This window comes from Mustela erminea, chromosome 9 (assembly GCF_009829155.1).
Source record: "Mustela erminea isolate mMusErm1 chromosome 9, mMusErm1.Pri, whole genome shotgun sequence".
NCBI lineage: Eukaryota > Metazoa > Chordata > Mammalia > Carnivora > Mustelidae > Mustela > Mustela erminea.
Window position 1 is genome coordinate 86,090,916 of NC_045622.1, and position 24,513 is coordinate 86,115,428.

Here is a 24,513-nt window from a genome sequence, read left to right on the forward strand (position 1 = left end):
CCCCTCACCTACAGTGGACAGAGGGTGACAAGGGTAACTGTACCCACATGATTAATGCCTGTGCATCTCCCGTGGAAATGCCAGAGAGTGGGTCCAGTAATCCACGACTTTCATTCTTTGTTATAGACACCTGTGGTCTTCTGAAAGTGCTCTTAAAAAAATTCTAGATCAGTCCCTTTGCCATCTCTTCCAAATGGATTGCTGCCCCTGAGCCCTTTCTACATTGACCAGCACTGTTCATTTTGGGGGAGCCTCCCTTGAAGCAAAAATGTGGGGGAGAGTTTGACTTTTCTTCTTACAACAAAATAGATATGCAGCAGAATGCAAAATCGGTGGGACTGGAGATTGTGAGAGTTGTTTGAGCTTAGAGCTCTGAGTTAGGTCCCCAGACCGTCTGCAGGAGAACTCGGTCTTTCTCCTCTGCTGATCGGGGAGCCTCGGTGAGAAGCTCTGTGAAGCCCAATGAACCTGCCAGCTCCCGGAATTCAATCAGACTCTCATTCCCATCCTCCATTCCATGGTTCCATCAAATGACCTGAAGAGGAAGAGACCTGCAGGGAGGAGCCTTGAAGAGAGCTGAGGATTGTGTGGATTAAACTGAGTGTGGGCTGGGGGGCTGGACCTCCCTGATTTGCAGTTCTGCCTCCTCATCATATTAGCTGTGAAATCCTAAAGGAGTTTCTTAACCTCCCTGGACCTCAGCTTCCTTCTACAAGACAAGAACAGTAGTGCATACCTTGTAGGAAGTTTGTTGTGAAAAGGAAAAGAAATGGTACATGTAAAGAACATAGCCCAGTTATCTAGAGGACAGTAAGCCTTCAATACAAGTCACCTGTAATTCATTACTATTTTGGGACTGCGTTTGTTCTCCAGGGAAATGAGGCCTTCCTCCCTCTGAAGCCTTGGTCTAGCTGAGGGACAAGCAGAACAAAGCAAGCCCAGGGCTCGGCGTGGGGAGGCAGACAGTCTGGGTCAGAGGAGGCCCGAGTTAGACAGCCTGGACCATAATTAGTATGATTTATTAGCATAGGGAGTTGGGAAAGTTTTCTGCCTGGGGCCGCACTGGAGAGAGCCGGCGAGTGGACTGGGTAGCACGGGACATCATCAATTGTGGCTTTGTCACCGAAAGGAAGGAATTTATGGGCAAGGGGAGCCTGAAATGAAAAATTGCTTCCAGGTTTCCTCCCAGAGATGGTTGAGCTCCATCCAATAGCCTTCTTGGCAATCATTCCAAGCCTGTGGAATGATTTAGCCCATGAGATGGTGGAATGGGAGGGAAGTCCAGAGTAGCTTAAGGAACTGGATGGAGAAGAGACTAGAAGGGCAGGTGGGGATCAGCACAGAGCTACGGCCTGGGGCATGTGGGGTTGGGAAGGCACAGGGGTTGGGAAGAGCACCACGCCCTGGGTGGTCCAGAAGCCCCAGCTGCCCAGAAGGCTCAGGCGTGTGGAGGGTGGGTTGCTGGTGGCGAGTGCTGAGGTCTCTCTTGGGGGCTGCTCCCAGGACAGGATCATGACCACGGGCCCACCTCACATTCTTCAGTGATTTTGTTGATTGTCTGGTTTTGATTTAGAAATTCTTAGACTCTTGCATGAGCTTTTGGACTTCTATACCCAGCACATGAATCTTGCTGAGAAAAGCCCATGTAGCACCCAAATGCCTTGTCCCCTGATCTTCTGGATGTTAATACCCGGAAGGCTTTGCACCTTTTCAAATAAAATTCCTTCTTTAAATAAAATTTCCCAAGGTATAGCAACAGCTGACACATTTTTCGAGCACCTAGGATGCAGCAGTTAGCGTGCTGTCCTCTGTGCTTATGTGAACCCTCCCCCCCCACATGCCACCAAGTCCTCTGAGGAAGTGGCAGGGCCGGAAGTAGGTCATGTAAGTGTTCTCCAGCTCCTGCTGCTGGAACTTAGAGTCTTTGAGGTGCAAGAGCTTTGCTTGACGGCGGGGATGGAGAGCAGGAGCTAGAGCCCAGCCTCCTGAACCATCACCCAGGGCCCTGAGGGACCTCTCAGGAACCCCTGGAATGGCCCTAATCTAGAAAGTTCTGCTACAGACAAAGTGGAAACCAGAATCCAAAGCAGAGGGGAACCGCATGTCGGCGTGGTCACCTCAGCAAACGGGAAGGGTGGGTGGGTGTGTGGAGGTTCACGGCGGAGAGCCAGAAACGAGGTGTGAGGCCAGGGTACCCCATGACTTGTCAGAACTTCAGCGGAGAAATCATCTTTAAAAAGTATCATACGCTTATCAAGCTCAGACAGCCGGCCCTGCACACTTCGATCAACTTTTCCTGTATCACTAGTTCTTTATTTTAAGAGAGTGGAAGGGAAGCCCCGAGGGCGTTAATGAAATTCTAGAGTATTTTGCAATCTGTGATGGTCCACTCCAGGGTCTTGCAGGGAGGCCAGGCAGAAGGCCTGCTTCAAAGAGCAGGTCTGATCCTTTGTGGTTAGCGCGTGGCAGGCCCGGAATCGGCTGCTGTCTGCTAAAGCCATTGGAAAAGGTTGTGAAGACATCTGGTTTTCCGGACTAAGCTGATTATTCCTCCCTGTCCTCCTGTAGACATTGTTCTTCTAGTGGACACATCATTCCGTTCTCCCTTTCTTTTCCCTTTGGTCTCGAAGTACCTAAGCTGTCACATCCTGAATTGGAAAAGATGAGACCGGGCCCTTTGCTGCTTTGGTTCAGTAGGAAAAATGAAGATGGGAGAGAGACCCAGCTGTTTTTCCACTAGCGGGGGGAGTTGTGAGATGTTCCTGGCAATGGTGGGCACCTACTGAGTGCCTGGCATGTCATGAAACACTTCATCTGTGACACAGCAGGCCTCGCAGCCCAAGGCGGCCGATGTTTTTCCAGTTGGGAAAGTATATCTCCAAGTCATTAGGAAAAACCTGCCAAGGTCATGGCGTCAGTGGTTCGTGGCCGTGTCGGCCTGGGGAGCCTGGACGTGGACAGGAAGCTGCCACGGGGACAACTGTGAATTCAAGATGGGATCTCCTATGGGGCTGGGGGATGTCTCACTGGCCACAGACCACGGGGAGTTTGCAGAGCAGTGTACAGAGGCGAGTCTGCTGTCCCCTGCTGCCTCCCTCTCAGAGAGGACTCGGACGGAGGGGTCACCTCTCTTAGAAGGAAAACACAGAGGCAGACCAGATATTCTTTCCCATGGGGCGTGTTGGCTCTGAGGACAGCCGCGGCCTACAGGGCCCACCCAGTGTCCAGGCAGCTCTCAACTATCCTGTCACATCCAACTTCTCTCCAACTTTAGGAGGTCAGAGACAGTCAGCTCCTTCGGGAATCCAGAGAGCCACGTGGCCATTCAAAAGCTGGGTTCCCCCCCACCCCTCCCAGGGAGGGTGACTCCTGCAGGATATTCATGCCTTGGTGGGACTTAGTCTTCTCTCAATGGGTGGTGGGAGAAGAGGGCTACAGCTGTGATGCAGGAATCAGAGAAGCTTCTGGAAGGGGTCTTAGCAATAACCAAGTCCAACTTCTCATTAGACTGTTGGAAATGCAGAGGCCTCACACAGGAGAAGGCTGTGTCTTTATGTCTGAGACTGTCAGGTATCAGCCCCATTGGCAAGCCTACTGGTGATCACTTCTGTTAACCCTTCATTTTTGTTGTTGTTGTTGTTGTTTTTTTACTGTGGTAAAATAGATCTAGAACTTACCATTTTAACTCTTTTTTAAGTGTAGAGTTTGGTGGCATTAAGTCAGTTCACAAGATTGTGTCAACCATCACCTCTGTCTGTCTCCGTGACCTTTTCATCTTCCCAAACTGAAACGAGTCCTTCATTTTTAAACGCCCGTGTGTGCTTGTCCTGCACCTGACTGTGGCCCAAACACCTCCCACATATTAACAAACACCCTGGTAACAATTCTATGAGGTAGGCGTTCTTGCTGTCTCCTTTCACAGATGAGAAAACGAAGGCACGAGAAGCTGCGGTGCTACAGTTAACAAATCTCAAAGCCAGACTTTGCCTTTAGGCGGCCCGGCTCCGAAGTCTGAGCTCTGGATGACTATAGAAACTGCTCCAAGGCCTGGAACTCCTCCCTGGGGCAGGCAGGCCACTCCCTCCCACCACCTCTCCAGCTGGCAGAACGGGCAGGAAGAGAGGGTCCCCGGATGGCAAGTCCCTGCTATGCACGTGTGGACAGAAGGACCTTCTCCCTGGACCCCGCCATCATGGGACGCAGGGGAGACAATGGGGACAAAAAAGCTTTTGTTTTCCTCCTTCAAACTTAGCCTCAGCCTAATATTGAGGTTCAGAAATAGAAGACATTCTTCATTATCTTTCTGGGGATCAAAGAGTTTCTTAGGCCTAAAGGAGATTTGGACTGTGTATCTGGCTGACTCAGAACCCTTCAGATAGGGTGAGAGACACACTGTGCGTGTGCATGCCCTGCATTGGTGGTGCGAGCAGGAGTGGGGCTGGATTATGGAGGGAAGCACCCCAAGTGTGTCTGTGATGCCCTAGCCTCTGGTCGGAGGCAGGGGCTTCCTTCTGATGGGGGTCTTTTCACAGCATCCTCAGAGGCTTGGTCTCTCCTGGACCCAACTGCCTCCTGCCCCCGAGTGTGGGCCATGCCGAGCCAGAATGCCCAGGGTTAAGGCCTGGGAGGACTGACAGCCCGGTGAGGACTTACCTCACAAGCCTCGGGCCATGCACCTGCCAGGTTTGCTGGGTTGTGCAGTCACCTGAGCACGGGGGGACAGAGGCCCTCAGGGAGATGCTGGGGCCAAGTCAGCAGGCCCTCCTCTGGCACGGGATCTGCACAAGGCCCCACGCTTCCTTTGTAGGCGGAGGAGACCCGCCGAGAGAGGAGGAAAGGTGGGAAGGCAGGCCTGGTGGACGGCGTGGGGATTCATGTCTACCGAGCGCATGCTTTGGGCTGAGCCGTATATTTTACGCAGTTAGGCTCCCTTATTTCTCACAGTGATTCTCGTCATCCCTGCTTGAGGGATAAGGAAACAGAAGCTCCGAGAAAAACTGTCATATTCATATCAATAGCCGCAGGGTAACGTGGTTAGAAGATGATTTAGAAGATGACTGTGTAGGATAGTTGAGAGTCCAGGTGCTCAAGTCAACTTACATGAAACCTAAAGAGCCGTAACACCTTGGATACGTCATTGACCTCTCTGTGCCTCCGTGTCTTCATTCATAAAATGGAAATAATAACCGTTCATTTCTCATAGGGCTGCTGTAAGGATGAGATGGGTGCTTGGCACAGGGCCTGAACCACAGCTGCTGTTCAGCAAATGTTAGCTAAATACATGATATCAAGAAATCACAGTGTACTCGGCTCTGGGCTAAGGTTTTTGCTTAAATATAATAACTCCAAGAAATTGATTCAAAAGCGTTTGTAGAGTCCCCCAAGGCCACAGAGCTGGGAAGAGGTTGGAGGATTCTGGTGCTTTTCTCCCTGCAGAAGCTTCCCCTCCTGCTGCCCACATCTCTTCCAGTCCTCTGCCCTGAACACCGGTGAGAGCTGGCACGTTCCAGCCCCCAGCATGGCCTTGCCGCCTCCTAGAGGTCAGCGCCACCTCCTGCCCCAGGTCTTCCCAGCTCACATGGGCTTCTGCGGGTTTACCCACCTGTCTGATGCTCAAAGGCCGGGTAGTACTCTTCATTGCTGAACAGATCAGTCCACGACATCAGAGGGTCGCAGAAGGACGTGTTGGGCAGGAAGGTACTGTGTGTCACCGAGTCCAACATCACCCTACAAAGGCAGGAGAGGGCTGAGAGGAGGCAGACAAGGGCCGCACAGGAGCCCCCCCCCCCCTTGGTTTTTATTAACAAACACGCAGCCATCTAGGAACTGGGCAGCCCTTTAAGTGCTTGCCACAATGACATTACTCAATCCTTGCCCCATCCTGTGAGGTTTGTACATCTGCCCCCATCTTATATACAAGAAAATCTAGATAGTGGGGTTGCAGCAGTTGCCCACGTAACATGGCCCGTAAGTGGTTAAGTTCAGGGTTTGACATGGAGATTCTTAGGACGCAATGCTGCCTCTTTCTTTACTTTTCCTATTGGCTCACATGTGACCCCTGAACTCCGGGTTATAAGGTTCAGCCATATGCTTCTGAAGGCTGGGCAAGTGTGGCTATATGTTAATATACCCCAAAACCCTTACCCCCAATTCTGAAATCCACAAGCTCTGAAAAGGAAAGTATGTGTGTGTGTGTTTACAGACTCATTTCCCACAAAACACAAAACAAAACGAAAACCAGTCCTAAATTAGTTATTTAGTTTTATATACTATTACATATATATTACATCCATATATCTATATTCAGGCATATAAACCATGTACTAAACATAGATACACACACACACACACACACGTATATGTATATAAGCAACATATTGTAACTGTGTACATTATACATATGCAATATAGTTTTGTAATTGTAGTTATAATTTTGTTTATTCTACTAGATGAATATTCATAAGATACATAAAATAAATATGCTTCCTGGAATGAATACCCTGACAAGAGGATTCTGTATCCTGCAGCATATACATACTGTATAACCTTCCTAGTACCTGAGGAATCCTGAACTCTGCAGCACATCTAGTCCCAGGGTTTGGGTTCAGAGAGTGAGGACCTGTGATAGTTGGAACATACACTTACTACACTTTGGGCTCTGTTCTGAGCACTTTACATCTGTGCATTGATGACTCATGGTCTCCTCGGAGCACACTCTGAGACAGGTTCTTTCTCAGTGATGAGGACAGATGCACTAAGATTTTAGGTCATATACCACAAACCATCTAGTGGGCATATGGTAGAGTTTGGATAACAACTCAGGTTTATCCACTTAAGAAGTCCCTTTTTTTTTTTTTTAAAGATTTTATTTATTTATTTGACAGAGATCACAAGTAGGCAGCGAGGCAGGCAGAGAGAGGGAAACAGACTCCCTGCTGAGCAGAGAGCCTGATGTGGGGCTCGATCCCAGGACCCTGGGATCATGACCTGAGCCAACGGCAGAGGCTTTAACCCACTGAGCCACCCAGGTGCCCCAAGAAGTCACTCTCTTTATCGTAGGGCTCTCCCGCCTGCATACACTGGCCAGGAGGAAGATTTGGGAGAAGGTGTCTGGTTGAGGCTGAAAAGATGGCAGAACGGAATGGCCAAGGCTGCTGTCATCTTTCAAGTTTGCTTTTTCCCATATTCTCACAATTCAGGGAAAAAAATGAATTCATATTTGGTAGATTAGAAAAATTGGTTTGCCCAAATTCTCTCTTCTGATCATCACAATCATGTTGATGAGATAGGGTGTTTCTACCCCCATTTTGTGAAGGGGAGCCTACAGCTCAAGGTCACACAGCTGGTAGGTTAAATGTCAGAACAAAGATTGGATTCTGGATCTTGAGATATTAAGCATATAGAATTTTCAGATGGCCAGGGTCTTAGTAATCACCTAGTTCAGTGTTTTGCAAACTTGATAACCATTTGCCTACCATCCCGATAATTTACTTAACATGCTAAAAAAAAAAAAAAAAAAAATCCACTTTTTTTTAAAAACACAACTACATTTATTTAAAAGGAAGACTTTTTATCACCACTATAGATGGAAAGTCTGTCTCCTTTCAACATGCAGAAAAATAAAGACAGGATTTAAATAAAAACTGTTGGTCCATGCATCACCTAAATCAGAGGTTAGCAGACTACAACTCACAGGCCCAATCCAGCCCACCACCTATGTTTGAAATGGGCCGCAACTGAAAATGATTTTACATTCGTAAATAGTTACATAGGAATTTGTTATATATGTACCCACTTACTATAATGTTTTGCTTTTTGGTCTGTATACCCTAAAATACTAACTACCTGGCCCTTGAAATAAAAGTTTGCCTACCCCTGACCTGATCTATTTCCTGTATCACACGAGTGGTGTGAGTGCCACGTGTTGGTGTGAGTGCCAGAGTTAGTCCAGTCTTTCCCTTCACTCCATTGTTGTATAGCTGAGACAAGTAAGGCCCAGAGACTTTGCGTAACTCACTCAAGGTCACACAGCCAATGGATGTCAACATTATGTTGTAGCAAGTTCTTAAGGTTTCTGAATTTTGGATCATCTGCTTCCTTTTCTAGAAACACTCACAGTCACTGGGTGTGGTGCAAAAACAATGAATACTGTTACGCTGAAAATAAATTTAAAAATTAAAAAAAAAAAAAACACTCACAGTCACATCTGCCTACAGACTTTTCCCTAACACACTTACATATTAAATGGAACCCCAGTACTGAGAAAGGCAGGGGTGTGTGATTCCAGAATCAAAGGGCAATTTTTTGAGGGTGCTTACAAATCTACCATCATTAGCTTCCTCAACTGTGCATGAGAACTGCTCTCCTGTGATAAATAACCAAGTTCAAATTCTCACACTCTGGTACCCTTTCTGGGCCGTCACTGGAGAGTCACCAGACCCTACTGGGAAGCCTCCTTTCTGGTGCCCAGAGAGGGTTAACCAGCCCAGTGGATTATCATGTTCATGGATCTCCCCCTGGGAGCCGTATCAAACAGAGGTCAAGGCTGCCTGAGTTTAGACTCTGATTTTCCCACGGATTGGCTGGTTTTTATATCCTGAGCGGGAGGTAGGATGAAGAGGAATGGGGGTGGGAGGTTTTGAGGGAGCGAAGGGCCCCTGGAGCCCAAAGCCCCTCTTCTGCATTTTGGACTTGACCTCAGAAAAGCTCCCGTAAGTGAGGGCTAAAGGTAAAATCTCAGAAAACTGAGGGAGAAGAGGTCTGAACTCTGACATGACTTTCCTGTGGGTGTTTGGAGAAAGGAGGGGTGTAGTCCACATGGAAGGAAACAGAACTGTTTCCAGGTCTTCCCCTTCATTTAGAAATCCTCCAGGTTAAAAAAAAAACACTATAGTAGGAGTGGGCACTTTCTTGCTTAACACCTGACACGAATAGTTCTCAAAAGTCATTTGGTAACTTGAATTTGATCACCAAACATTAGGAGTATTTCTGAGCAATAGGCTGTTTAACTCTTTTAAAGATTTCTCTTCCTCTTTACACCAACCTGCTCACTTGACCTGCAAGCTCCCTACTGCTGTACACAGCGTCCGATCTGATTCCCCTTGGTAATCTCTTCTATGAGGAATTATATCCATTGAGTTTTCTTAAAGGACTCTTTCAGGTGTACCAAGGGCTATTTTTTTTTTTTTACCCTGTAATTATTTCTTGCTTCTTGGAAGAAATTTTTTTTATAAAAGCTGCAGATTTCTTTTTTATTTTATGCTGTTACAGTAGGAGAGCATATTATTAACTCTGGGCTTTCCACGAAAGCCCTTGGCCACTTAGCCAGCATGCGCTAGGTGTGAGTTCAGGAATAATGGCTGCTTTGTCTTCAGTCACTTAGCTTCCTAGGCCCTTGAAAGTCCTTGCAATAACTGAACATTTTAGCTCTTAAGAGTTCCTTAATGTAGGTGGAACAGGGTGAGGGTGATGGGGGGAGGGAAGAACCGGCTGTTTGGGGCCCATTTCTCAGCTAGTACATTGAGGTCCAGGAATATGTAGGCCCAGGCTCAAAGTTTGACTGGCATTCCCAGGTAGGTGACGTGGACCTTAGAGGGGAAAAATTGGTTCTTGGGAGTCAAAATATCTTAGCCATTATTATGTCTCAAGACCCTCTAAAGGGCCGCCGTGCATAAATGGTAGGGGGTAGTGACTATGATAAAGTTATTTAAAAAGCCTCCTTAGTTGGGAATGACAATGAAAAAATGGTTGAGAAGCACTGGATTAGACCTAGAGTCAGCAGCAGGACAAGAAGGGAGATTCGGGTGTGTGTGTGTGTGTGTGTGTGTGTGTGTGTGTGTCCTAGGCCTGCTATCCTAGGCCTATGTTTTGGGGTTTTAAGGGGCACCTGGTTTGTCATCCTATAAAGAGCACTGGCTGGGAGTTATGATTCTGCCTCATGTGCCTCTGCTCTTGACCACACTGGTGAGGGGGACTCTGAGACGTGCCCTGGCTCCATGATTTTCTCCAGACGTCCACCTGAATGGCCCAGCACATCCAAACACGGGCGCGCACTCATACGCATATATGTCGGTTATACTGGATATTGTGGTCAAGCAAGCTATCTAAATTGGAGTCAAATCCAGCCACTACAAACGGAGATTTAACTTTAGTTCTCCAAAGTCCCCTGATTTCCTCTTCCCCTTTCCCTCCCATGTCCACTACTTGCAGCAGTGGGCCCCGGGCATTCTTTGCCTGGGCTAGCCCGGTCCCTTAGGTGCTTCAAACCCTCACTCACCCCCTGCCCATCCACACACCCACCGCTGTTAGAATCAGTTTCCCCCAAACACCACCATAGCTGCTTAGTGAGCAGGGAAGTTTCAAGCACAATCCACACAAGGGAAAGGAAGCCGGTGGGTTCCGTTCCATGTGCAAGAAAGCCTGACTGCAGGGACCTGTTGGAATGAGACAGTGATGGTGGAGAAGCTTGGGTCCCCCATGGCTCCACTGGCTTCCTAACCCCTCTGGGAGCCGGCTCACTCACCAGGTGTGCACAGGGAAGCGTCCACACAGTCAGAGGGACAGGCCTGTGGGCTTCTTGCCCCTACACGAGTCAGAGGCAGCAATCACAGGTGTGACCATGGCCTGATTAACCAGGCACCTCTGCTCAGCCTTCCAGAGAGAGGGGAAGGAGCAAACCAGCGAGGCTTAGCCAGTTTGCCAGAGAAGGAAAATTCCTTTCTGACCCTGGCAGAGATCATCAGCTTCACTCTGGGCATGTGACCAAAAATCCACCCAATTAAGCATCTACACATTGGCTGTTTATGCACTAAAACATCACCAGACAGAACAAGGCCATGAGGGTAGAAACCATGGAATGGGGGGCTAAGAAGGGCCTTTCCTGATCCCGCCATCTGGGCAGTCCCATGGGGAAGAAGTTTTTCCTCTTCCAAAGCCTCAGCAAAATCTAAGTGTCCACAGGGTCCCGATTCCTGGAGCAAAGCAGGGTCAATTTCCTACGCTTTGGACCTCCCGAAGGAAGGACACGTGGGGGGAAGTCTCGGTGGGTTATTTTGACACTTACAGTTAAAGAATTGGGGTGCTTGAATATTTGTTCTTCTGAGAGAAAGCAGAACAGCTGCGAGAATGAACTTGCTCTTGTCTTACTGAGGGACTCCTCATCTTCCTCTAGCTTGTATAGGGAGCTTGCTAGTTTGTCCTTAGTTGTTTCTCCAAAGGTGTGGCAAAGATCCACAGAAGGTAAGCCACACAGTTTACCGGGGGTTCCGATGCAGAGCTCATCAGCTTTGGATGAAATCCTTGAGGGGTTAAATCTTACCTCTGCCACCCACCCACAAGGGCAAGGGACATGGGACATCTAGGTATTTTATTAGTCAGCCTGTCAGAATTCTTTATTTTTGTTTCACACAAGGGGCGGTCTATAAAAACCCATGCTCTTCTCTGAGCTCATCTTTAAAATGGGATTTTAACATGCAATCCTCAGGATGTCCTGCGGATTTATTAAAATCAGATCATATATGCAAGAGGGTGTAATATCTTGATGTCTGAGCCAAGGCAGGGGAGAATCAACTGTCATCAGTATATCAAAAAGGTTCTTATTCTGGTGACTTCTGAGAAAGAAAGACAACCAAACTCTGAAAGTGCCTGCCTAGAACACCTTGAGTCACGAAAACCATTCTCAGCGACAACATGAGGACAAAGAATTACATCTTCACTCAGAGGAACAAACGATCCCTCTCCCAGGATCTTTAAACTAGACTAAAACACAAAGCTGTTTCCCTAAATCACTTGACCTTAATGACCTCTGACATACTTTCTTGTTTGTAAAAGTTTTAGTCCATCCGTGGGTCCCCTTCTTCAGGTGGAGAAGGGGGCATGTGCTACCGGTGGCGGCCAGCAGGGGGCAGATGCCCACAAACCCCACGTCCTGCAGAGTCTTTGAGAAGGTCTGAGAATACAGTGGAAAAACCCTAACCATTGCTTTTCTGGAAGCCGTCTACACTGAGGTGGTGTAGGAGGGCAAAAAAAAAAAAAAAAAAAAAGGGTTTCTTTTAAGCTATTATGTATGGACAAATTCCTGAAAAAGGCCCCAAACTGTAACAAGGCAGCTCTCTTCTCTGTATCAAGGGGGAGCCGTGGGCAGGGCCAACGGCAGAAGTGGGAGTTTCAGCCAGGGGGCTGGTGGGCTTTCCTTGAAGCTGACTGTTTTGGGTGCAAAATCTAGCTCCCCTTCCTACAGACAGGTTTAGGAACGGGTAGAGAATTGAGTACCTGTACATATTCTCTGCGAGTCGCCCTTGGTTTAGCGCATGGGGGTTCCGGGGAAGGGGTGGCTAGGCAGCCTGAGGAGGAAAAATGACTGTCCCAGGCGAGCACTTAAATCCCCGTCAAAGAGCTCCCAGGAGGCGTTGTGACTGATGAAACTGGCATTTGGGGGGGGTGGGTGGTGATCCGGAGGTGCAGACCAGATGAACAGACCCAGGCCCCAGCCCGGGGCTCTAAGCCCTGACGCCCCCTACAATTCATCGAAAAGAGCAAAGAAAAGGTGCTTACGTGAGGACAGCGGTGGGTGACTAGGTCCAAAGAGGAGGCTCTCAAGGCAAGAGAAGGCGGGCGCTCCCAGCACCAGCGTACGGTGGAAATAAAGGCACCTGTAGCTTTGTGATATAAGTAACACCTACAGACAGGTCCGTTTGGTTTTTCAGGTTTACGCACAGCCCCTTTGATGACGGTGACATACAGTGTGACACGGCTCCTTGGAGGGGGGGAATGGTTCTCACATGCAGAAAGTTTACCTTTATCCTGTTTTTGTACCCAGCTCACCCTCCCTGCCCCCCGCCCCCCCACCTCTGTCGGCCCCCGCCCACCCTCCCCCACTTTCCAGTGGACTCAGTAAACAAGATGAGAATTCTTGCCTCTGGGAGCTTTGCTGGAAATGCCCTGCGTTTGCTGGGAATTCTCGTTGGTGCAAGCTGGAGAGGAAAGCAATCCAGCCCTGTTGCCTGTCTCTGCCGCCTCCCTCCTGGGCTGGCGGAGTCCTGCGGTTGTGGAAATCATGTCATTCTCTCAGTTTCCCCTCCGAGAGGCAAAGAGCAGGGGCAGGCTGGGGCAGGGGTTAAGCACACAGGCTTGGCTGCTAGGTGGTTGGTTTGGGATTCAAATTCTAGGTCTGTCATTTTCTAGCTTGTCACCTTGAATAACTTAACCAGCTAGCTAATAACTTAACCAGCTCTAATGCCAACAAGAGTGCCTACCCACTGGGCTGCTGCGGTGGGGGGTCACATGAGTTCATGCGAGGGCAGCCCCTTGTGAGCTGTTTTCCTTGAGGGAGCACATCAATAAGAAACCCCCTTCTCTACCACTCCTCCAGCCTATGCCTTGCAACTTGATGAAGGTAACAGCCAGCTTGTAGGGACAATGTGGGGCCTTTCTTCTCCTTTGTCTCTCAAAGCCATCATTTACCTGTTTAACTTCTAACATTAACTTGTTTAACTTCTAGCATCTTCAGATGCAATGAGCCACGGGAAGGCTTTCTCCCTTCCCCTCCCTATGGATGGAGACACAGAAAAGTTTAGTGGCCCAGGCAGGTGTCTGCAGCCACGAGGCTGGGGGCCTGACTTGCTGTGAACTACCTGCTTTGTAGTATCCACGCGCCCCCCTCCTGCCCCAGAGCAGAAACTCAACCTAATTTAGGCTGTGAAATGCAGTGTCCCCGGTTGCCTGCGGACAGCTGTTCATAGCGCTGTGCCTCTTCGCACTGTGCTTCCAGCTCTCTTGAGCAGCCAAGACACTGTGTCCAAACGGCAGACTCCAAGCTTTAAAGTGAGAGCAGGGACTTGTTTGTTGGGTTTTCTTGGGAACTCTGGGCACAGCTACAAACACACAAATACAAACCACATGGTCTGCAGAAACAAAAGGCAGTTCATTGGAGGACTCAGGGTGTCATGGAAAAGTTACTGGAGGAAGATAAGGCCACCCTAACTTGCTGTGTAACCTCAGGCAAGTCCAGCAGCCTCTCTGGGTGTATTTCCTCTCCGGTTGAAAGGCGGAGTTTGGATTAGAAGCGCGATCTTCAAATTCACAGGGACAAATCCTGGAAAACTCCAGGGGGTTCTGGGAGGCCCCAGGGGGCATGCTGGGGATGGAAGGCCAGGAGTCCAGGAGGTCAAGCTCTAGACCTTTCCTCCCTCATTCAATAAGATCACCTCAGCTTTTATATAAATCTCCAGGGTAGGATTTCCTTGGAACAAAAGAAACCGCGATGAAAGGGAGTCTGCACAGAACTGGATTAGATGGTCTTTGCGATCCTTTAAGCTCTAAAATTCTGTGGTTTGCCTCTTGCTCCTTGGTGTCTAGGGAACCAACCTGGTTCTATACATCACATCCCCTGTGCTGGGCACTTCCCATCTTGTCACTGGTTTCTGAAATGATTCTTATGTTTGGATCTGCACATACGCTCCTCTTGGTAGAGAGGTTTGCGAGGAAAGCATCGTATTCTGCTATTGTATTTGGAAAACAGTCTTGGAGAAATGACACCTTTTCCCCCTTATGCTGTCTCAGCCCAACTACTTCAGAGTGAAAACTTTTCTGGCAGTCAGTGCGTGTGACAACAAACTCTGTTTGTCTCCTGGTCCTGAAAGCATAATATGGCATCTCTGAGGGCCTATGCGGGAAATTACAGGCTTCTGGACCGGTGGATAAAAGGGGTGATTAAGATAAAACCAAAATAAAAGAGGAATTTGACTCTAATTAAGTCTAACTATCACATTGAACCTAAATTTGATTGGAGTGGAGATCTTCGACAACATCAAACACTTAGTTTATAATGACCATATTATGAATGTTGATAGGAGGCAAGAGATGGGGTGGGGGATGGGGGAGAGGAAGGCCGAAGAAGGTATGGAGCATTTTAGAATTTCCAGCCTGTCCTCCTGATGTCTCAACTGCACAGTAATAACAGGTAACGCTTAATTAGGCTCATCAGAGCAACGTAGTGACTAAGACTAGATTCTGGAAGGATCTGGTCTCCTGTTCGAATCCCTACTTGGCCACCTGCCAGCGGGGTGAGCCTGGGAAGCTTATTGGACGTCCTTACCTCCTAGTTCCCTCATCTGTAAAGTGGGGAAGAAGGGTACATCTCTTACGGGGTTGTGGGGGGAATTAAATGGAGTAAAACATGGAGGGAGTGAGGGGAGCGCTACGTAAGTGGGAAGCGTGAGCTCTGTTACCCACGCGCTGTTAGATTCGTCTTTCCACGAGGAGGCCACTAGACTTTGGTCGCTTTAACGTCTTGGGAGCCTGCACACACAAGCCACAACCCAGGCCAGACTCCATCATGAATGCCCTGATATTCCAAAAAATGAAATTTAAAAGCCACAATCACGAACTGCCAAGTAGCCTTTCCCAAATAAGGCAAGAGCCTAAGCTCTAGCCTATCAAATAATTCCCTTACTTTGCTTCAGCGCTTCCATTCTGCTCTGTAAAAGGCCTTCCCCTAGCTCTTGTCAGTGGAGGGCCACTAACCCCTTTCAGTCTGGCGACGCCCAGCTGGGGATGATGTTTGCTCAAATAAACACTTAAAAATCTTTACAAATGCCTCAGCTTATCTTTTAATATATTTGTGCTATTAAATTCTCACAACTCTTTGATGAGGGACTTACTTATTATCTCTGTTTTACAGATAAAGGAACTGAGGCACAGAGAGGTTAGGTAACTTGCCCACGGTCACACAGCTCATAAATGGGAGAACAAGGGTGTTAGCTCAGGCTGCCTGCCTCCAGAGCCTGTCCTCTTAACTACCATGATAACCAATCTGTGAGTGTTCCCGGGGTCGTTGTGTGTGGTCAGCGCAGAAACAATCGTATACACACGGGGCGTCTACCATGTACCAAGCATTGTGCTAGAATGCTCTTCTGGCTCACCTTGGTTATTTTTCACAATAGCCCTGGGAATTAGCTATCACTACCCTCTTTTTTGCTTGAAGAAACAGAGGCTCCAGTCCTGTTGGGTGTCACCCAACTGGGTGGTGGCCAAACCTGGGCTCAAGTCAGGCCTGCCTAGTGTTAACAACACTGCAGACACAGGAGCTCAGGTTGCCCTGAGCCTCTGTCCTTTGGCTCTGGCCTCAGCACTGCCTTCTGAAGGGATCCTTCCCTCTCTTGGTTCAAGATCTCTAGGTCTTATCGTTATTGAAGGCATAGTCTGTCTCTCACTGTGGAGTGGAAATTCTGGTACTTCATTGATCCCCAGTACCCAGGGTGTCCCATGGTTCTTGGGACAAAGAAGACACTCAACACATATATGTACCATAGAGTACCCTGCCCTCTTTAACCTGGGCCAATGTTTCCGGAGTCATATCTTCTCCCCTTCTATGTGCCACTCTCACCACCAGCCCAACCAGCAGCAGAGGCTGAAAACACAAGGAGGTTAAAAAAAACCACATTTAGGTAAATTCAAAGATGATGTCATCAGCATCAGGGTGGTGGTAGAATGCATGAGTTTGGGATCAGGATCCCTGTCTGTATTATCTTGATGCCATTTTTAGAAAAGAATCTGCTGGAGAAATTCTACTTTTTAATGCTCTCTTGGCTCCAACATTGAAGAATGAAAAGTGTTTGGGGCGCCTGGGTGGCTCAGTGGGTTAAAGCCTCTGCCTTCGGCTCAGGTCATGATCCCAGGGTCCTGGGATTGAGCCCCATATCAGGCTCTGTGCTTGGCAGGGAGCCTGCTTTCTCCTCTCTCTCTCTGCCTGCCTCTCTGCCTACTTGTGGTCTCTGTCTGTCAAATAAATAAATAAAATCTTAAAAAAAAAAAAGAAAAGTGTTCTGTCAGTGAGTGTGTATGGCAATGAACTCCGGGGATCTGCCATCTTGAGAGCATTCAATGAGGCACAAACTTTTCGTTCTTCAGTGAGACCTCATTGAGGCCTCGGGTTCCTCATCTGGAAGTACTTACTGTGATTTCTGGAACATAGTCAGTTCTCGCCAAATGGCGGCCATTGTGGTCTCTGGAGAGAAGTGTGGATGTTGGTTGAGATTGCTGACCTTTGAGCATTACCATACCGAGAAGGATACTGTTGCCCTTCTGCAGTGAATAATGGTAATCACTTCCATTTCTCAGCCCTTAACTAGGTGCCAGAAAGTGTCTAGGCATGCTACAGGTATTAAACCATTGAATTCTTACATCATTCTTCCGACACAGGTGCCATTATTATTATTATCCAAAATTTTCTAATGAGGAGACAGGATTTGGTACCTTTGGAGGAGGCAGAATCAAAGTTGAAGAGATACCAGTTTTCTTAGGCATCCTGTTTTGCTGGAAGGATCCTTGAAAGTAAGGACAAGAGTTGTAAACCCATTGTCCCCTAAAACACCCAGCACGGACTTAACCACAAGAAGGTGCTCAAGAAGTTCTTGTTGGTTGTGTATTTGCTTTACTTCCTCTTGAAGTATCTTTCCCCAGCCCCTTATATCCATCTCATCCTTCAGCTTTTCATGCTGGCCTGACCAGGAGCCCTCGTTCAGTAGATGGAAACAGTGAGGTAGCTCCCCTGACAGTCCCTCCTTGGCTATGAGCCTCATGAAGGCAATGGATCTTTGTGTGATTTCTAGCACTGAAGGCATTAGGGAGGTTAAACAGTGGCAAAGTCAATGGTTGGCAGATGCGTAATGAAAATGAAGATAAGAATACTGATTTTGGAGCAGCTCTTTCTGCCCACGGGTCCCATCCATCCCTATGCTTTAATAAACTACCATTTGCACAAAAAAAAAAAAGAAAAGAAAAGAAAAGAAAAAAAAGAATACTGATTTTGTTTTCATTAGGTTGAATTATTATGATAATTTTTATGAAACAGCTATCACACCTGCATGACTGTATTTCTAGTCTCCCTTTGTGCTAGAAGGACACTAGATAGTCAAACTAATCAAAATTGCCATGTTTTGGGTCAGCTTGAATATATCTGAGGCAATAACAACTTTTTAAGGCTCAGATCTGAGAGGTCCAGCCAGGGGAAGCCTTCTTAAAGGCAGGGCTCATAAAGACAGACTTTTCTTTCATTGTCTTCCTACCAAACATCAGTTCCCTGGTAGGTAGGAGGGCTTGATTTCTGAAAGAGTTATTGAGGGTGACAATTTGAGAAATGGCTTCATCCATTTCTCAAATTGTTCTCCATGCTGTTGCTTGGAGGACATAGTGCTGATGGTACTGCCATTGAAATCTTGGCAGAATGGACCAGTGCCTCCAGCAATGGCTAAATAGTTTGGTTAATCCAGGCACGCCACTAATGAAGTTCAACTTTCAGTAGAAAATCAAGCAATTCCATCTTTAAGGACTTACTCTTCCCACAGTGAGCTGACAGCAGATTTCCTGGATAAAGTTAACTATTTGAACCTCAGTTTCCTTGCCTGTTAAGTGGGAGTGATCACACATGTAGTTTGATAACGTGTGGGACCACGCTGTCTTGCATGTCTCCAGACTGAACTCCCTCATGCCAGTTGTCATCCAAAGGCATGTCTTTGGTCAAGGAATGGGGGCTGGAAAGGGTGTGAGGATGAAGAGTGGAGGGTAAGGGGCGTTGCTAGGGGAAATCTGTGGCCAGACTCATGCTGAGCTATCCTCATCAATCAGCCAAGTCTTACTTCTAAGACACTGTTGATTAGAGTGTACATCATTGATTTAGATCATCATCTTGGGGAAAAAAGCATTGTGTTAAAGGTGCAGATAGATTCTAAAGCCTATCCTGATTTCAGAAATATTAAAATGTGAATGTGATAAACATAGTAATTAAATGTATATGTATTTATATTTATTCAATATCTATTCAAAAATATATATTTGTGTATTTAATATATACTTATACTTATAAATATATATATAATTACTCTATTTACTCTCTCTCTCTCTATATATATATATTTATTTGTTTTAAATGGGCTAGTATGCTGAGGATTATTAAAAAGAAACTAAGACCCAGTTGTGTCACTAACAGAGAATTCATGAGGAAACACTTAGAGGAAGTACATAATTCCAAGCCAAACTTTGTATTTGGGGCTGTAGGATTTCAGAGAGAGTGTGGTCAGCAAGGGCTGCCGCCATCAGAAAAGGCTTCCTGTGGGTTGTGACATTTGAGTTGGGCCATGAAAATTGGAATGACTAGCTAAAAATGGTTGCTTATTATGTGCCAAGCACAACAACTGAAGGAGTAGGGCTGTTATTATCCTCATTTTACAGAACGGGAAACTGAGGCTCAAAGATCTTCAGTAATTTGCCCAAGGTCATAGAGCTAACAAGTAGCAGAGCCAGGATTCAATCCTTGCATAGCCTGGCCACTGGGGTCTGGGATGTGTGGGATGACCAGAAGGAGAGGGTCTTTCCGATAAGAGGAAGCCTGCAGGTGAGTAGGAAGAGAGCACGAGGCAGAGATCCCCCAACACTGCTCGTGCAAGGTTGGCCCGGATTTTGAATCCTGGCTATGAATGAGGGGAGTCTCTGGCCAGTTGCTGAGGACTTTGAATTTGAGGAGGCTCCCCAGATCCTGACTGCTCTTCTGGGGCAATTTTGTGCAGGTCGGCAATGAGATCTTGTCAAAAGCCTTGATTTTTCTCCTGCTCATTGTCCATGTATTTTTTCTAGGATTACACTGTTATTTCTTAAAGGATTCTGTTGCTGGGTTTTCTCCTTCCATCAAATGTGAACTAATATTGTTTCCACATAGCTGTTTCCTTGCAATCCTTTACAACTTTCCACAGTTCAATTTGCCATTAAAAAGTACAGTGGTCTGAATTATACTGATATTTCCTGAGTTTGGTTTTGTCCAGGAGCTCATTTAGAGATACAGTCTCAGTTATAAACAGAGAATGTATAAGAATTTTGGCATTATGCTTTTTCTAAAATTTCAGTCTATCAATCGTATAAATTTTCCTGATTTATCCCTTTATCAGAATATGTCATCATACCGTAACAGAAATCCAGTGATTCTCAGTACCTATAAATCGGAGGGGAGAGCCCTCAAATTTAAGAAGATGCTCAGGCTCACCAAGAGGCTCATATCAGCACTAACTCCCCTGAACCTTGACCTTGTAAATCTGGGGAGGTTCCAATTGGAAACTTGTCATTCCCCAGGGCGCACATCCGGGTGTCTTCTTTGGTTCTTACCCACATCTCTTTTCATGAAACAATGTTTCTATTTCTTTTCCATGTGTGGGAAGACCCCACAGGTAGGATTCAGTTTCATTTTGAGTCAACAGTTGTCCCTTTTGTTCTAAAGAGCCAGTGAGGTATGGCACATGGCTGAACATTTTCAGGTGATATAGCAACTAAATGTGGTGTTGCTTGAAGCAAAAACCAAATGAGAAAGCAGCAAAGGAAAAACCAGCACTAGAAGAAGTGGGTAGATGTGGGTTGAAATCTCAGAGCTACCACTTGGTAGCCAGTAACATATCTCCTTGAGCCACGATTTCCTTATCTAAAAGCCTGGGTGAATAAACTGTTACTTTCTAGAGTTTGGGTGAGGAATTAAATGATATAATGTAAGTAATACTTCTCTCAATGCCTGGCATATATTAAATAATAACTTATGGCTATACTACTACTACTATAGATTATTATTACTATTACTATTAAACTTATCAAAGCCTCAGTTTCCTGATCAGCCAAATGAGAATAATATTAGCTACTCACTAGATTAATTGAAATAATACGGGTGGGTGCATCTGGCTCACAGCAGATATTCATCCATCCATCCATTTTCAGTCCTTTATCTGGTATCCATCAAAAGTTTATGGGGCACCTGGGTGGCTCAGTGGGTTAAAGCCTCTGCCTTCAGCTCAGGTCATGATCCCACGGTCCTGGGATTGAGCCCCACATCGGGCTCTCTGCTCAACAGGGAGCCTGCTTCCCTTCCTCTCTCTCTGCCTGCCTCTCTGCCTACTTGTGATCTCTGTCTTCAAATAAATAAATAAAATCTTTAAAAAAGAAAAAAAAAGTTTATCAACCTTGGGAGTTAGGAGAAGGCTACGGTATTTGGCAAGAATTCTTAATTATCTTAAATACAGCAATACTTTTTAGAAGATGTTTATTTCCTCATCCAAACCTTGTTTCCTGAGCTCCAATAGGCCTCTCTGGGTCTCTAATGCTGCAAACAAATTGGAGCGAAGGGTGGAGAGGGCCAGGTTGGCCCTCTGTGGTCAGTGGCTCTCCCTCGTAGATGGGGAACCAGGCCTGGGAGTGTTACCTGACACGCTCCTGGCTGCTGACTGTTTAACCAAGTTTAAACCAGAACGGAGACTGTATGCGGCACCAAGGAGGTCATTTCTCCCGCCCTGAGGTGGGTGGAGTTGACTTCAGGTCAGGCCAAGCAATATTCAGGAGGAGCCCGGCTCTTTGGGGATCTTTTGCAATTGACAAACTGGTTTGAGGTAATGGACATTAAAGGCATGCCAAGATAGGTCTGGAGATAAGATTTGAAAACGGCTGACAATTAGGAGCTAAAGAGGGCACGTGCCGGTGGAATCTCATTGGGGGAACTCTATAGACAAGTGCAAATAAGGAAAAGCCTGTTTTTTGGGGCGAACAGAGTTCTGGCCAATGCAAGGTATAGTAGAGGAACAGACACAATTTCAAGTCCAGTTCTGTGAACCTGAGCAAACACGTAAACACGCAGACACACACACACACAGGCCATTAATCCTACCACATGTACTCCCATCCTTCATGTAGAGAGCACACATAACACTGAGATGCCACTTCTAGCCACACGCCCCAAATCCACCATGCCTCCCCGACATCCTGTCCTCCCCATAGACCAACCCCACGCAGCACAGAACACCCCCCAAAGCCATGCACACATTACACACAGCCATCAGATAAACATAGTCTCCTTAGGAAGCCGATTAATAAAACTATGTTATCTTTAATTACACTTGACTGATAATAATGTCCTCAGAGCTGCACGGTTAGATTGGCTCAGATCGTAACATCCAGATTAGGGCTGAACTCCCTTTGAACTCTCGCCACTCTGCTGGGCTCTCTACCTCAGAGATTATAAACGGCTTCAACTGGATTCGCCCCATGGCACTAGGAGGGTAAGTAGAATTCCACCTCTCCTTGGTTCTCTTTTCTTTCCGACACTGGACAGATGATATCTCTAAAAAAACCCCACATGGCCAAGACTGGGAGGAAGGCCCAATTCAAATGACCGCCTCCTGTTCACCACTGTGAGACCTGGTGGGTCTACTTTCAAATCCAAGTCCGTCTTCCCCGGAAGAATTCACTGTGAATGCTGTCTTGAGGACTGACACTTGAAAGCAAACAGTGTAATTCCTGGATCTTGGGCTCTTGGGGACAGGCTCTCGTGAGCCATAATTAACTCTTTAAAGTCTTCACTGTGTCCTGCAAATAGTAAAGTATCTGGTTCTTTATGATGTAACGCTGAATGGAGGCAGCAGGGAGGCCTCTTAGGCTAATTACACGTTGGAATGAGGTTAACGACATGCCAGAGATTCTTTGCACGGCTCCCCTGACATTGACAAGTCACTCGGTAACACGCTAGGGCTAAAGACGGTGATGACTTTTAAAGAGGGTGGGGGCTGGAAACTGAACCAGAAGGGCTGCTGACGTCATTCCCCAATCTTGTTTCTCCCCTGAGATGAACCTGCTTTCCCCACACCCCCATTTCCAGGAGCTAAGAGATCTGGATTTTAAACTGGCATTCAGCACCCTGTGCCCAGAGAGGTGCCGTGACTTCTGCAAATGTCTCAGCTCTCTCTCACCCATTTTATAGCAGCTGAATTTAGCCAGGGATGAAAGCTAAAGCCCACCATCTGATGGGATGTTTGGGGCTGAGTAGAAGGTACGTCGGTACAAATAAGGTGTACATCAAAAAGAACAGCTGGATGCCAGGAAAATGCCCAATTCACAGGAATGAGAGTTGGTGCCAGCCACGGAAAGATCTTCACGTTATTATGATCCCATTCTTCCGGTGAGCACACAGGCAATTCAAAGTCATACAGGGACCACCTGGCAACGGCTCTTTCTCCATCCTTCTACTGGTGGCGAGCCATTGTTTTAGTTACCTGCAGGGCTGTCCCAGCAGTCTCCAGTCTGGATCTGAGGGTGCCACATCCTGCACTGCCTATTCCCCAGCATTCCGTGGCTGGATGAAATTGACTAAAAACGAGTCCTCTCTGTAGACCGGAGAGGGAGACAGAGCTATAAAATACCATCGCGCTTCATAAGGAGACTTGTCCTATCCCTTAGCAGTGGTGGTGAGGGGCTGGTTCACGGGTTAGAATGGATGGAGAGGAGCCTCAAAGTTTCCTTGAAACTTGAGAGAAGACACTATCTTTTCCTCCCTGGAAAAGGAGCCATTCCCTCTTCCTCCGGGTGGAAGCACTGGGGCAAGGCTAGCTCTGCCCACTGCACCCCCCTCCCACCTTTCCTCTCCCTGCACACGCCGACACGCAGCACCCACCTCAGATCACTCGTCCCGCCCGGCTGGGCTGGGCTCGGGTCCTCCAACGTTGTCATCACCTGGTCCCGAGAGGGCCCCGGTGGGGTGGGCCCCTCTTCAGCGAGGACACCGCATGGCTGCCTCCAGGCAGGGGCTGCCACCGCTGGGTCTCCCAGCCCCACGCAGCCTCCCAGGTGCAGCAGGGTCCCGGAATGGTGGGTAGGTTGTCTACCTCCGCCAAGCGCAGGTGTTAGCAGGAGGGTAGGCGGGTCTCTCGTGTTGACGGGAGCTACAAACACAGGGAGACGGGCCCCGGCAGAGAGGCACCTGCTCACGTGCAGAGCGCCGTTGAGGTCTGGGCACGGCTGCGGGGGGCTGTCCACGGCCGTGGTCTCCAGGGGAGGCGACGTGTGGCGACCGGAGGAGCCAAGGAGAAATGTGTCAGACGGAGTTTGTCAGCACCTCAGCACCCTGCCAAATGGTAATTACTGGAGCCTCGTGCCACCCAGGAGAGGGAGGGCCGTACTTTATCCCCAGTTTATGGAAGGGTAAGTGGAGGCCCAGGGAGGTCAGGCAACCACTTTAGCCAGTCAGTCAGAGGCTAAACTTGGCCCTGAGGGGGGCTGACTCAGAGGTTACCAGGGGAGCTTGGGTGAAGCCAGGCCTGGGGGAACAGTCATAGGCAGGTCTGCCTCATGGCCGCCATGGGCCCCAACAGTTCTGTCTTCTTCTGTCCTGCTGGGGGCTCCCTTATCTCTGGCAGCTCTGCTTCCTCTTCAGCTCTCATCTGACCCTGCTCTCTCTGCTGGCCCATTTAGCATTTGTATAGAACACAAGGGAAAATGCTAGTCTCCTAAAACACTTATGAAGAAAAATATCCCCAGCCAGCTCAGTTAGGTCAGGCACGTGAGCCTCTTAAAGCTCTGAGAAGTCTTCCAGAAAAGAAACCTGTTTAATTTTTCTTAACCCAGCATTTCCCAAACTGATTTGAACAACTTTTTCTAGTAACACCCATTAACATATCACCCAGCTAGTGTTTCACCAGATGCACGTTGGGAAATCCTAAT

The 24,513-nt window shown here is 47.6% G+C and overlaps 1 protein-coding gene across 3 annotated transcripts in view; it reads right to left on the bottom strand.

Moving 5' to 3' along the window:
* ELF5 (E74 like ETS transcription factor 5) overlaps positions 1 to 23,635 on the bottom strand; it is a 42,165-nt gene extending 18,530 nt beyond the window's left edge. Inside the window, exons 1-2 of one of the 3 annotated variants that reach the window (XM_032358966.1) lie at positions 23,468 to 23,635; positions 5,603 to 5,727 (exon numbers count right to left, since the gene is read on the bottom strand). In XM_032358966.1, coding sequence (XP_032214857.1) covers positions 5,603 to 5,727; positions 23,468 to 23,523 — 181 coding nt within the window. In that variant the 5' untranslated portion in view covers positions 23,524 to 23,635. Of the gene's footprint in view, positions 1 to 5,602; positions 5,728 to 10,522; positions 10,731 to 12,552; positions 12,682 to 23,467 lie in introns of those variants that run through there. The other 2 variants (XM_032358967.1, XM_032358968.1) reach the window with 2 other exon arrangements.
* Between the last annotated feature and the right edge of the window lie 878 nt (positions 23,636 to 24,513).